The 12,522-nt window shown below is 44.8% G+C and overlaps 1 protein-coding gene and 1 long non-coding RNA gene across 51 annotated transcripts in view; one reads left to right on the top strand and one right to left on the bottom strand.

Moving 5' to 3' along the window:
* The window catches only part of GPATCH2L (G-patch domain containing 2 like), a 40,739-nt gene extending 34,254 nt beyond the window's left edge, over positions 1-6,485 (bottom strand). For 5 of the 50 annotated variants that reach the window (XM_086893425.1, XM_023927785.2, XM_086893420.1 and 2 more), the window contains exons 1-3: positions 6,400-6,476; positions 5,605-5,929; positions 4,825-5,495 (exon numbers count right to left, since the gene is read on the bottom strand). In XM_086893425.1, coding sequence (XP_086749551.1) covers positions 4,825-5,483 — 659 coding nt within the window. In that variant the 5' untranslated portion in view covers positions 5,484-5,495; positions 5,605-5,929; positions 6,400-6,476. Of the gene's footprint in view, positions 1-4,824; positions 5,496-5,604; positions 5,930-6,223 lie in introns of all 50 variants that reach the window. The other 45 variants (XM_086893402.1, XM_086893431.1, XM_086893394.1 and 42 more) reach the window with 16 other exon arrangements.
* Positions 6,486-6,531: 46 nt separating this feature from the next.
* On the top strand, positions 6,532-8,365 carry LOC147652654 (uncharacterized). Its single transcript, XR_015288143.1, has 3 exons — positions 6,532-6,733; positions 6,821-6,911; positions 7,513-8,365. It is a non-coding gene; the product is annotated as an uncharacterized LOC147652654 (long non-coding RNA).
* The last annotated feature ends 4,157 nt before the right edge of the window (positions 8,366-12,522 follow it).

Genomic DNA, 12,522 nt, shown 5'->3' with positions numbered 1-12,522 from the left:
TTAGTGTGCCTGCTTTCCCTTTTGATAGTTTGGATAAACAATCCTCACAAGCTGCAGATGGGAGGACCAAGAAACAGCTTCATAAGGGTTTTAGCATCCTCAGAAGAAAGGTGTCTGAGAAAGGAAAAAGCACTGACAAGTATCCAGGTCATATTAACAGTACTTTAAGCATCCTGTTGCACTGAGAGCTCTTTAGTTGCTTGGAGATAAGCATCACTGCCAGTGCTCTACAGGAACAAACTTTCAGGGATTTCACCCTCTTCACTACCCCTTTTACACTGCAGGGCTGAACACTAGAAACTAGAACTCCTAGACTCCTATGCAGGCCTTTCTGCAGGTCCAGTAAGCACTGATTAATGACCTCCACTTGCAAAGGAGGCTACTTACCTTAACCATGAAATAATGAATGCTATTGATCCAACAAGCTACTGCTATAGAGTATTATTGATCACCCAATCTTTGGTTAAAATGGTCCTCATTTAGCAATTTCACTGTCGCAAACACCTGGAGCAAAGCATGCTTATAATTAAATACTTTGGGGGAGTTAAACAGAGAGGTGATGGACAGAGATCTCAGGTTTCCCCCATTTATTCTTTTGCCTGAGCTATTGTTTGTGTCAAGAGGGATATTGATTTTCTATAAAAATAAGAAAACAAGAGGCACCGAGGGGCTGCAGAAGGTCAGGCTGGGCTGGAGAAGGAGGGGAAGCAGAACACTCTGTCTTTGTCACTTGCCTTCCAAGAGAGAGGAATTTTTATTTTTTTTTTTTATGGAGAGACTGGCCTCCAATTCATCAGCTTAGCCAGACTCATGAGTGCAACTGCAGACTGTCATCAAAGCAGCTCTCTTCCAAAGGGTAAAGCAACTTAACTGCACATTCAAGATGGGAAATGTTCCTATTCTCAGGCCAGAACATTGTACCGGTTTTGGCTGGCACAGAGTTAAATTTTTCTCATAGTAGGACTTTGGTTCTATGTTTTGGATTTGTGACCAGTGTTATTAATACAGGGATGTTTTAGTTATCACTGAGCAGTGCTTACACACTGCCGAGGCTGTCTCACACTGCCCTGCCAGTAAGCAGGCTGGAGGTGCACAAGATGGTAGGGTACACAGGCTGGACAACTGACCCTGACTGACCACAGTCATACCCTACATCATATAATGTCATGCTTAGCAATAAAACCTGGGAAAAAGAAGAATGAAGTCAGCAAAATTTGAAGTTGTAGTGTTTGTGTTCCCAAAGAATGTTACAAATGATGGAGTTCTACATTCCTGGAGATGGCTGAACACCTGCGCACTGATAGGAAGTAGTGAACTCTGTATTTTGCTTTGCTTGCACACACACAGCTTTTGCTTTACCTAAAGCTGAGAGTTTTCTCACTTTTACTCTTCCATTTTCCTCCCTCATCCCTGCAGGGGAGTGAGCAGGTGGCTTTATGGAGCTGAGCTGCCTATCCAGGTTAAACCACAACAAACACATCAAGATTAAGGCAGTGAAATCTCACAGCACTGGTGGGTCAGTAGAACCCCAGGTTTGAAAAAGTAACAGTAAGTTTTGGTACTTGAAAACAGATGAGACCAACTGCATATCTTTCACAAGTAAACACACTACTCAAAGCGATTTTTAGACAGCTCTTGTACTATGATTTGTTCTGCCCTCAAACCAAACCCAGACCATTCTAGAAATACTCAGCTTAGACCAACAAGAGAAGAAACTTCAGCACTCAATATATAATTTGCCTTTATTATGGCTGCAGGGAATCTCAAAACGTTTAGGGACGGAAAGGCATGTTACTTCTAACAGTCTTAGCAGCTAATTGTCACCTTTGTACAATATACAAACAATTGCTTAAACTAAAACCACTTGTTTCTTCTGTTTGCATAATTATTTATAAATCAGGCACTGGGTCATGTCATTACCCAATTCAGAACCATCATCATTTCCTTATCATGTTCCTGCACATCCAATCTTCTCTCAATTTATGTTCACCTTTTGCCGTGTTTGGCACACATTTCTAAGATTTCATTATAATGCACATTTGAATCACAATACTGCAGCTCATCTTCCTCCAGAAAAGGACTGGGCATAGTCCCACAAGCAAACCAGGAAAAAAACATTTCCTCATTAAGAACACATATTCCAGACTTTCTCAGTGAATGGGAGTTTTCCAACTGAATAAATAGGTCTTTGACCTGGCTTAGGATTAGAAGCCTACTACAAAGCAGAGAAAATAGTGGATATTTCAGCATTTACAGATTCATTCCTGTATAACAAACCAAAGCAACTGTTAGTGTAGGGGAGGAAAAAGAAGGTAAAAAAAAATCCACTCTGAATACAGTTTGCCTGAAAACCTATTTTGTTTTGTCACATCCCCTATTGTTATAGGGGTGAACAGTAGTGGAACCAGCTCAGTATAAAAGTTTTGTAAATCACCAGATCACCACAGACTGCTTCCAAGTCCCACAAGCAGCACCAGTCACCTTTCGTCCCATCAGCTTGTGATGACAACCACACCATTTGCTATCCCAGGCATCCAGTTTTCTTCTCCCTTCCTCAGGATATGCCCTTGTCATACATCTGTGAAAAGTACTTCTCTTACTGTACCAGAAAAAACAGCTATAGCACAGTGGGAGTGAGGCAAACACAGTCAGTTTCACTGTGCTGCAAGCAGCAAAGTGCTATATTTAGAGCAGCGGAGACCAAAGCACGATCCTTCACTGCTGAGAGGGATACTCTGCAGTGAAGAGGGCTGCATGTATTCCTCCCTCCAACTGTGGCCCTCCCTAGTGAGTCACAGCACAGATCACACATGTGGTGTTGGAGAGGTCAAATATTCCAAGCACTAGCTTTCCAGAGAGAGTCCCAAGGATTTGGCAGCAGATGGTAAGTGTCATTTGATGCATACACTAGCACAATAATTAGTCTGAGAGCAAGGGACAACTGAGACAGAACAAAGCCATCTCCCAGCATGGTCCTCAAGTAACAGTCTGGACATAGCTCTTTATTTACTCTTTCCAAGGCTGGCACAAAGAAAGGCTGGATGAAAGCCTGCTGGTTTAAGTTCAAGTTTGACATGATGGAACAGACTCTGACTGGTGTTAGAAAAACCAACTCAAGGAAAACTGTCCATCACTGCCACATCTAGTAAGGGTATCTCTCAGTCCATCACCACTGACATGCACTCTTCAGGGGCTACTTAGCACACCTCTTTTCCTGGACTAAGAGCAAACAGCTCTGAGAAGATAAAACTACTTTAACAAGTAGTAACAAGAAGTTTCCATTCACAAGTTTCTTGTAAAGCCCCACTTTACACCCACTTTTTAGCAACAACGGCCACTGTTGAAAGAAAAAAGTGACCACACCGTAAGAGTTACATGCTACTTATCACAACTGGCCCTGTAAAAATGCAACAGTGGTTCCCTAGACCACAGAGAGGACTTACTATAACCTAAGCTTTTCACAGAGAAATACCACTGAGAAGTTTGCAATTCCAGCTATTATTCACAAAGCCGTAATAATGAAGTGCCACCTGTCCACTCTGACAAAGTACAGGAGCTAGATTGTCACAACACTTAAGTGAACCTCAACATATGAACAATCATACTGTATCAAAGAGTTAGACTTCCCAAATCTCCTCTCTTTTGATAGCGATATTACAATGCTTGAGAAAAGAACATGAGAACATGACAAATGCAGACTTCTCCGTATGCTCCTCTAGCTTTTAGAAGTCAGCAGTTTAAGGACTTCCTGAGCGGGATCTTTCATCTGGGCTGTAATGTTTAACAGCTCCTGATTTATCTATGCTCCACATCTCCCTTTTGAACATACTTAAATTTTGACCTCTAAAATGTCCTCCAGTAGAGTTCCAGACTGCATGTTTCATGGAAAATAATATGTTTTGTTTAAATGTCTCCTCAATGTCTGCTGTTCTTACACAATGATTATTAGAAAATCAGCAATCACAATTGCTTTTTGTATGCTATTGATTAAGAAATTTCCTCCATTTGATTCTTAACAGGTGCCTCTTTTCTAACCTGAAAAAACTCTTCAGACAGAAGCAGTTTTATTATCCTAAACCTTCAACGGAGAGAATAAAATTCACACTTGGAGAAAAAAATTCCAAAGCGCAACACAAACTTAGACCATGACATCTGCATGTCTCATTTTAATGCTCTGCATATAATTCTGCCACAATCATCAAAGTTCTCCAAAACTGGACACCAATATATCAGACTCGACTGCTTGCACAGGCTTATCCTGTAAGTAACATAAGCTCCCCATAACTTCCATTGTTTCACCACATTCTCCCCATAGCTAGACTTTGACGATCAGCTTAATAGTGGAAATGTAGAAATGCAGGCAAGGTTAGACTGAGGTTTACACAGTATCTGCACAGAGGGCTAGCAATAAGGATCTGTTATCTACTACTACTTATAGTAAATGCTGAAAACAAGAAACTGAGATCACTTCCTATCAATCACACAACTCAAGTGCCAGCTGTGGGTTTATTCCCCAAACCATAGGCCACAAGCATGCCACCTTGTAGCTGCAAGGCCACAGACATTTCAGAGGACTCCTTGTGTAACAAGAGCCAGAAACATACCAGCTTGCCAACTTTTCAAGGAAGCATTCTGGATCATCATACAGTACTGACAGGAAAGACTTGGAAAAAATCTACAGTTTAGAAGCAGCTATTTCTCATCTTCAAAAAGAGAGCAGCACTGAATAATTTTAAGAACTTCAAAAAGCAAGGCACAGCATTTACAAGCAGCTGCAAGCAAGGCGGCCATCTGACTAGCACAGAGAAGAAACCGAGATCTCACCATTCCGACATGTTTTCATCTGAGCCCTGTTTCTGATCATCAGCTTCACACTCCATCCGCTCCTTCCTTCCCCCATTGCTGAGGAAGGGCCTGTTCTCTCCTGACTCGCAAAGGCCGTGACTGGATGATGTCCAAGGGGCATTCTCTTTCCAGCGTGAAAGACGCTGTTTCTTGGCTGACTTGAACCTGCAGCCCCTCTCATAGTTCCATTCTGACACCCTGAGCTTTTGCTGGAGACTGGCAGCCACCTCTGATGTCACACGTTTGACTTTCCGTCGGCGCCTGAGAGGTCGACAGGGTGCATTCTCTGTAAAGGAGTCTGACTCATGCCACAAGTGTTGCTTGCTCCTCAGGGTGGCACTAAGAGCTGGATGTCGTTTGACCACTGCCATGTCATCAGAGTCACTGAAATTAGCTGTCAGCACCTCACGGCAATCCTTAACAGCTTCGTCCAAGCTTGACTCTGAGGCCTCGCTGTAGCAGCAGGCGTGTTCTGCCTGATGTGTGAAGTCTGAGCGTCGTTTACGACCCCGTCTCTTGCGAAGCTGACGCCGCTGCTGACGCGGGCTTAGGGCCATCTCTTCCCATAGCTCATCCAGTTTGTTTTGCTCTGAAGTCTGCTCTAAAGCTGAAGCCAAGTCATGCACCAGTTCATCCATTGGCAATGCCTACTAAAAATGACAACAAATAATTAGCACCGGACATAAATACTGCTACCAACACATCACCGGACTGTAGTATGCTAGAGCCATTGTAACATTAACGGAGTTAGACACTTACTTTGAAGCTACCTGGGAGGACCCAGTGCAGGATAACTGCCACTTCCTGGGCTAACACTCACTTCTTCTTTCTGCAAGAGTTAAATCCCTCTTCTAGCCATGGTGGCACAGATTTCTCTCTACTGCAGCAGTTGGGTTGAGTGCTCTGTGTCTGAGAAGGTCTAAAAGGTTCATCTTTTGTGTTGAAGCAGCATGCTCAATTACACATCCCAAAGGGTATGGAAGCCTGCAACTAGTTTTTGCTACCCGGTGTCAGTAAAGCCAAAGAAGGGTCAGCCTGCTTGACAAACAGATTGAGTCTTCCAAAAAGTAGACAAGCAGCAAAGCTGGGAGTAAAACAGATGGTAAAACAGGTAGTTTGCAAGCCAGCACCACTTCAGCAGAAAAGCAAGGCGCGCGGGACCCTGAGCTCCTCAGAACAGGGTGTAGACCAAGCCCCAGCTCCTACTGCCGAAAAATACCACCCCTAAATTCAGGGCTGTCAGTGTGCTAATCCCAAAGTCCTGGCCAAATCCCTCACTTCACAACACCCCTCTCCCTACCCGTGCCTTGTAGGCGTGGGACTTCACTCCCCACCGGCCTCAGAAATACCCGCACTCCCAGCCCGGCGAACTACCCACTGCCACAGGCCGCCTGCCTCAGCCCTCAGCGACCCGGCCGCACTGACTCCCTCCTCTGGGGAGACGCCGCTACTTCTGCCCGACACCCCCCAGCTTCACCGGGAAAAGCCGGGAGAACTGCCCTCACCGTCCCGGACGCGCAGCCTCCTGCCGGGCCTCCCCACGACCCCGCTCACCGGCCAGCGCCCCGCTCCGCCAGCCCCTCGTCAGCGCCGCTTCCGGCCTCCCCGGCCCACTTCCTCCGCCCGCCCCGCCTGCGGGCGGGGCCGCCGCGCCGCCGCCGAGCCCTGACGGCCCGGCCGGGCAGCGGCCCGCCCCGCCGGCCGGCCCGCCTCCGAGCGAGGGCTGCCGCCGGGCTCCGCGCTTCGCTCTGTGTTTACACTGTGGCTGGTGCCGCCAGCGGAGCCCTTACTGAGCCCTTACCTGCCAGCGGGGCAGCCCTTGCCATATACGTAACCTTTAGATCCTTGGTTACCGTATTTTATTTTTAATGGAGAACAATTAAACTTGGTACCCAAACTCCTCCATTTCGTTGCTGCCACGCTAGTTGTGTGCATCCTAAATTAAACTTACGGTGTTTCTCTCCTTTCCTTAAAGCTTGTATCTCTTTTCCCATCATGCCGATTTACACATCACCAACGGCCATCGGAATAAAGCTAAGAGTGAACCTACTACCATCCAGTTTTGTGTAACATTCCGTTTTATTTCTCAGCTTTCGTGATGCGTCTTCAGGGGGTTTTGAATGGGTTTTTTTAATCGTCGGTTTGGTTTGGTGGGTTTTTTTTGTTTGTTTGTTTGTTTCCCGGGTTTTTTTTGTTTGGGTTTTTTTTGGGTGTTGTTTGTTTCGGGGTTTTGTGGTTTTTTGTTTTTTTTTTTGTTTTTTTTTTTTTTGTTTGGTTATGGGTGGGAGTTGGGAGAGGGTTTTTCTTGTTTGGGATTTGGTTTGATTTTGGTTTTCGGTTTTTGTTTCTTTTTCACAAAGGTGTTTGGGGTTTTCTTAACCGATGTAGCTGCACTCACATTCAAGCTAATAGTGGTTCGTTTTCCATGTAATGTTTTAAAATGCAGCATATCGAAAGTTTTGCCAGCGTCCATATCTAGATTATGTTTGAGGTATTCTCTTCATTAATTTTGTAAATTAGAGCAAAAGAAAGTAATCAGATTTATTTTTATGTGATTTATTCTCTATAAACATACATACTGCTGCCTATTGCTCACAGATCTCTTATCCTTTGTATTCTTACTTTTTCCCCCCATCTCTGTTTATTCCATCACATTGCCAAGAACAGAAGTTACTCTGGAAGAGTGATATTTGCCAAGACCACTGCTGCCTCCCTGCTCTCACCTCAAAAGACCAGCGCTGTGTTTGCTCTTCCTCAGTCCTCTGGCACCCTCCCTAGTTTGTCAAGATACTTCAAAAATAACTAAATCCTTGAGTTTGCCATTGATTCCTACACCCCAATAGGACAAGCTTCATTTAGCTTTGCTGGACTTTCCTTGTGCTGTTTATCTAACTAGTCCTTTATGCCAGTCTGAGCTGTCATGTTAACATTTTCATTTCCTTGTAGTTCTCTAGTCTTTCTTTGAAAAATAAATATTCAAAGAAAAGCAGTCATTAAGTAGATTTTTTTTAATCCCATTTCCAATAGCTGACTTGATTAAAGTTACTTTATGTGCACCAATTTTCCTGTAAAATTCTGTCCTTTTGGTTTTTTAACCCTTTCTGGGGCAGTAACTCACCTTACTTGCTAGCAGTGTTTTGTTTTCCCTGCCAGTTTCCTATTTCCAATACAGGGGTTTTCTTTTTACTCTCAGATCTGAGTGAAAATCCCTCCTAAAATCTAATCCTTTTTCACTGCTGCAATCCTTTTTCATGCTTCAGGATATAAAACAGCTACAAAATGTCTGGGTTAGAGAGAAACTCCCCTGATGGGAAGGTTATTCTGTAAACATCACTTCAGAGCTTCTTACCCCTTCTTTTCAAGCACTCGATGCTGGCTGCCGTTCCAGGCAGGATAACAAAACAGACAAACAATTGTGTACAAGAAATCCTGTATTCAGATGTCCTGGGGAGATGGCAGCAGATGCCCACTCTAATTTCTCTTATTTTCCCCTCATTTCCCAACTAGTTCTCTGCTGTTTCTGTAACAAAATGTTTTGCAACTGGTATAAATTTTACTTCACCTGTCAATTTTTTTTTTCCACGTTCAACACCCAAACCCAAATTTCTGCAGATGTTGTCAGCACTTGGCCTGAGTAAAGAAAACATACTGGCTTACAAGGTCGGTTTTCTGTGAGAGAGAACACAGGGTAAAAGCAAGAGACAGGATGAAAGTGCTGCTGCAATGAAAAGAGTCACAATGACTAAAAGAGTGACACAAAGGAACATGTAGGGAGCAAAAGGTATATGGGGAAATATCAGAAAATTCAGAATTGGAGTTCAATAAATGTAATGAGGCAATTGGGATAATCTGCTTTTGAGCAGTTTATGGGACATCTGTCCAGTCTTACAAGGTTCAACCTGACATGGGTCAGCAAAAATAAATTTTGAATCCTTGCCTGAATTCAACTTCATCCCACATCCCTGGCAAACTGTTTACTCTCTGTGCACTTTGCAGGTTGCCTGAATGGGAACTGCACCAACTTTTCAGCACTAATTTTGCTCATTAAATGCTCCAGGGATACAAAATGTTCAGCACTCTTATCCCGCACGGATTGTTATCCATCACTGGGCTTTGTAAGGGTAGAGTTTTTTCCTGTCCAGAGGCTTCAGTCATCTGTGCTGAGCTGCTGCTGGGCCTGGAGGCAGGAGAGGTGAGGGACATTTCTGAGGCAAGCAGGAGAGGAAGCGCGGCTGGATGCTCTCTGCTTGTCATGGCAGTGCCTTGGCCCAGCTCTCTCCCCAGTGGGCAGCAGGAGCCATACAGCCCAGGATGGGGAGAGCAGCAGGGTCATTGCTCTACCCCAGCAAATGCTCTGCCTAGTCCCATGGCACTTCTCAGCAAAACCTTCCAGGGGTTAAAAGGAAAAAGAGAGACAGAAAGGGGACAAGAGACAAAGGGAGGAATAAAGTCAAAAAATGTGCCGTGAAGCTTCTTGCAGCAAAATGCGGAGAAAGTCATTTCCAACTTCTTTCATCTCAGAGATGAAGCCACTAAATAAAAGGGCAGCGCAGAACACAAGGGCTTTTAATCTGTCTCATCTCCTTCATAATAACTGCAAATTTTCCCTGGGCTCCTGGGAGTGAGCCTCTTTCCTCTGTCTTTGCCTTATCTCCCCCCTCCATATTTCACAGCCGGCTCGGCTCCCCTCATTCGGCTGCCCCCGGCCTAGTCTCCAAGAGGCCTGTGGGAGCCGCCAGCTCCCAGGGCCTCATTGTTCCCGGCTTGGGAGGAAGCTCAGGGAGGGAATTGAAGGCAAGTCAAAGGGAAACGGCATCATCGCTGCTTCATTAATGGGAACCTTTCAGCAGAAAACATATCAGAGCGAGGTCTTTTCAGAGGCAGTAATTAGCAATTTGGAGCCTTCCCCCCTCAGGAGATGCAGCTGCGATCTAACAAGTGGGAGCAGTGCTCGCCTCCTTTTACGCTTCATATTTATTGTTTTTCATTTTCTCCATCTTCCTTCCATTGTCCAGCCTCCTCCTCATGGCCAGATAAGGGCCCTTTATTAATCACTCTCTTTTAATTCTTCATTAATGATAATAACTTTCTCTGGTGTGCGAAGAGGAGTTAATCTTTCCTGGGTATTGAGAAAGGACAGGGTTGAAAGGGAGGGAGGGAGTGAGGGAGGGAGAAGTGCATGGTGGACAAGGCTGTACTGCCATGCTTCCTTCCTGCCCCATCACCCGGAAGGAGTTTCTGAAGATTTTGGCTGTCAAGTTGCAAGATGCCCACTGGAAAATCTTGGGCTGTCAGTGTGGTCCAGCTCTGTGGGTGTGGTGGGATGTGCCCTCTCTCAGAGATCCAGTCCTTACCAGAAATATGTGTACATTGGCCAGAGGGAAAGACCTTTTCTGTGCATCTCTGCCAAACACTTGCCATCATCTTGGCGTGATTAACTGGCTGTATCTATTTGTCCTGGAAAAATGCTCCCTCAGATTCCTTCCCAGTTCAGTTTCCCAAGTCCAAGTTGAAACAGCACCTGAAAGTGACAGAAATGACATCTGGGAGGCTCTGTCAAGACCCTTCTAGGAACTTCTCCCTGGGAGTTGGTACAGTCTGCCTTGGATTGCTCCCATCTGGAGGTACCAGTCCACCAACATGGGTATTTGTGTGATGTGACCAATGCCAGGCTGGCTCAGCATGGACAGCCCAGTGACAAAAGCTGGGTGAAAATGGCAAGGAGGGGGAAGAGGCTATCATGGTGGCTCTGGCTATGTGTGTAAGGCAACAATCAGTGAATACCAGCCCCAAGAACATAGCTAGGGAGGACAATCCAAACACACTTAAAGAGCTCAGATTTTTTCCTCTGTTTTATGCCACTGGGTTCATGAAAACCCCTGCTAGTAAAGGCCATGCAAAATGATCTAGTGATAGCTTTAGTGGTGGACTTCATGGTAGCCCTTTCTGAGTAACTGGGCATGCCACTATTAAGAATACTTTAGTACTGCCAAATACGATTAAAAAGGGGAAGAATTCCACTGTCACCAGGATAGCTGGCTCCACAACATCACTGAGGATTATCAGTTTGGCAACAGTGAGAAACACTGAAGGAAGGGAGAAAATGACATGCGGAGAACCCAGGAACTCCAATGCAGAAGCTCAAGAAATTCAGTCAATTGTAGAGACAGCTCTGTGTCCTTCCCTTACAGAGTGAGTCATATCCTAGCTTCACATTCCCATATCATTCCATGGATGTTGCCAAAGAAGCCAGTAAAAGTTCAAATTAGTGACTCCCACGGGCCTGGAAAAATGAGTCACCACATGCCCCTGTGACACAGGTTACCCCAACACGAGTATCACTGTGTGCTGATCTGAGGCAGTTGTTTGGCAGCACTGGGAATGGGTGGAGAAACCAAGCTGCTGAGAGAGTCAGGGCAGGAGTGGAGACAGTAGGAAAAAAAAAAAAAAAAAAAAGAAATTTGATGTTTTCTCTTCTTTGGTGTCATTTTCTGGGCAAATAGCCAGTCTGCATTCTTTTACAGACCATGGCAGTAAATACTTTTTTTCTGTACAGTCAAAGCTCTTGCTTTTGGCCCAATATCAGGACTCTTGCCAGAAGTTGTGGAACAGACAGGGTCAGTTTATTTCTGGTTACTGTTCTACAAGCATCAGGTTGTGTTTCCCTAATATGCTCTGGTTCCCAAGTGTGTTTGACAGTGCAATGAAACTCAGGCCTACATTTAGGTAATCTGCTGCCAGCATCTTTGGTATCCATTTAATGTGGACTTTAAGGATTCCTGATAGTACCAATGATTAGGGATGACCTGTATTTCAATGTCCTTTGATAGGTCTGTGCTTAATTTGCAGTGTCTCTAATACACTCCGTGGAGATGTCTGAAAGAACTTTCTAGCTATGAACAGGGCTTGCAAAAGTTGTATTTTAATCTTGCAGTGAGTCGATCTAGTCCCATTAAATGTGGTCTGGATTTTAGGTCTTACTGTTTTCCCACAGCACCTCTACATCAGGCCAAAAGACTTCTCTTGTGCCCAGCAAAAGAAAGAGGTTTTCACACTGTACAGCAACAAATTGATTTTGTATTTTAAAGCATGTATGTTTTCTTCAGACTTACTGAATCAGATCTTCTCTGGTCTAACGCTGCCCCCCTGCACTGGAAGGCCAGTAAGGTCTACCAAATCATCCTCCACCCTTTCTTCCCTAGTAGATGCTCTGGAACTTCTGGGACTGGTGCTTGCCTTCATACATGTGGCAGTGGATGGACAACCTCTGCATGGTGGAGAAAGAGTGAGCTGACGTGAGGAGAGCCAGAAGGTCTGTGGGACGTGATGTGTATGAACTCTCCTTCCAGTATTGTGTGCTGAGCACTGAATTGCAGTGCAGATCCTACCTCAGTGAGGATTCATGGGGACTCCGTCACTGCTAGCAGTTGGCTGAGAAATTACCATGTGCAGGATACATTGCTGGGACTTGTGACAAGGTGCCACTCCTGCTCATAAGGCCAAGTCAAACTCCTGATTGCTGTGAAGAATATACTAAATATAGGTGTGAGGCAACATAAAACAAACGTGATTATTACTATGACAGGTGAGAGACAAGGTGTCATAGATGCAGAGTTCCTCCAGAAAGAAATTAATAAAATGAAATCAGCTTTACTTGGATTCTTCCATGGAAAGGAC

The sequence above is a fragment of the Cyanistes caeruleus genome, chromosome 6 (genome assembly GCF_971803275.1).
Source record: "Cyanistes caeruleus chromosome 6, bCyaCae1.hap1.1, whole genome shotgun sequence".
In the NCBI taxonomy this organism is placed as follows: domain Eukaryota; kingdom Metazoa; phylum Chordata; class Aves; order Passeriformes; family Paridae; genus Cyanistes; species Cyanistes caeruleus.
This window is presented reverse-complemented; position numbering and strand designations above follow the sequence as displayed.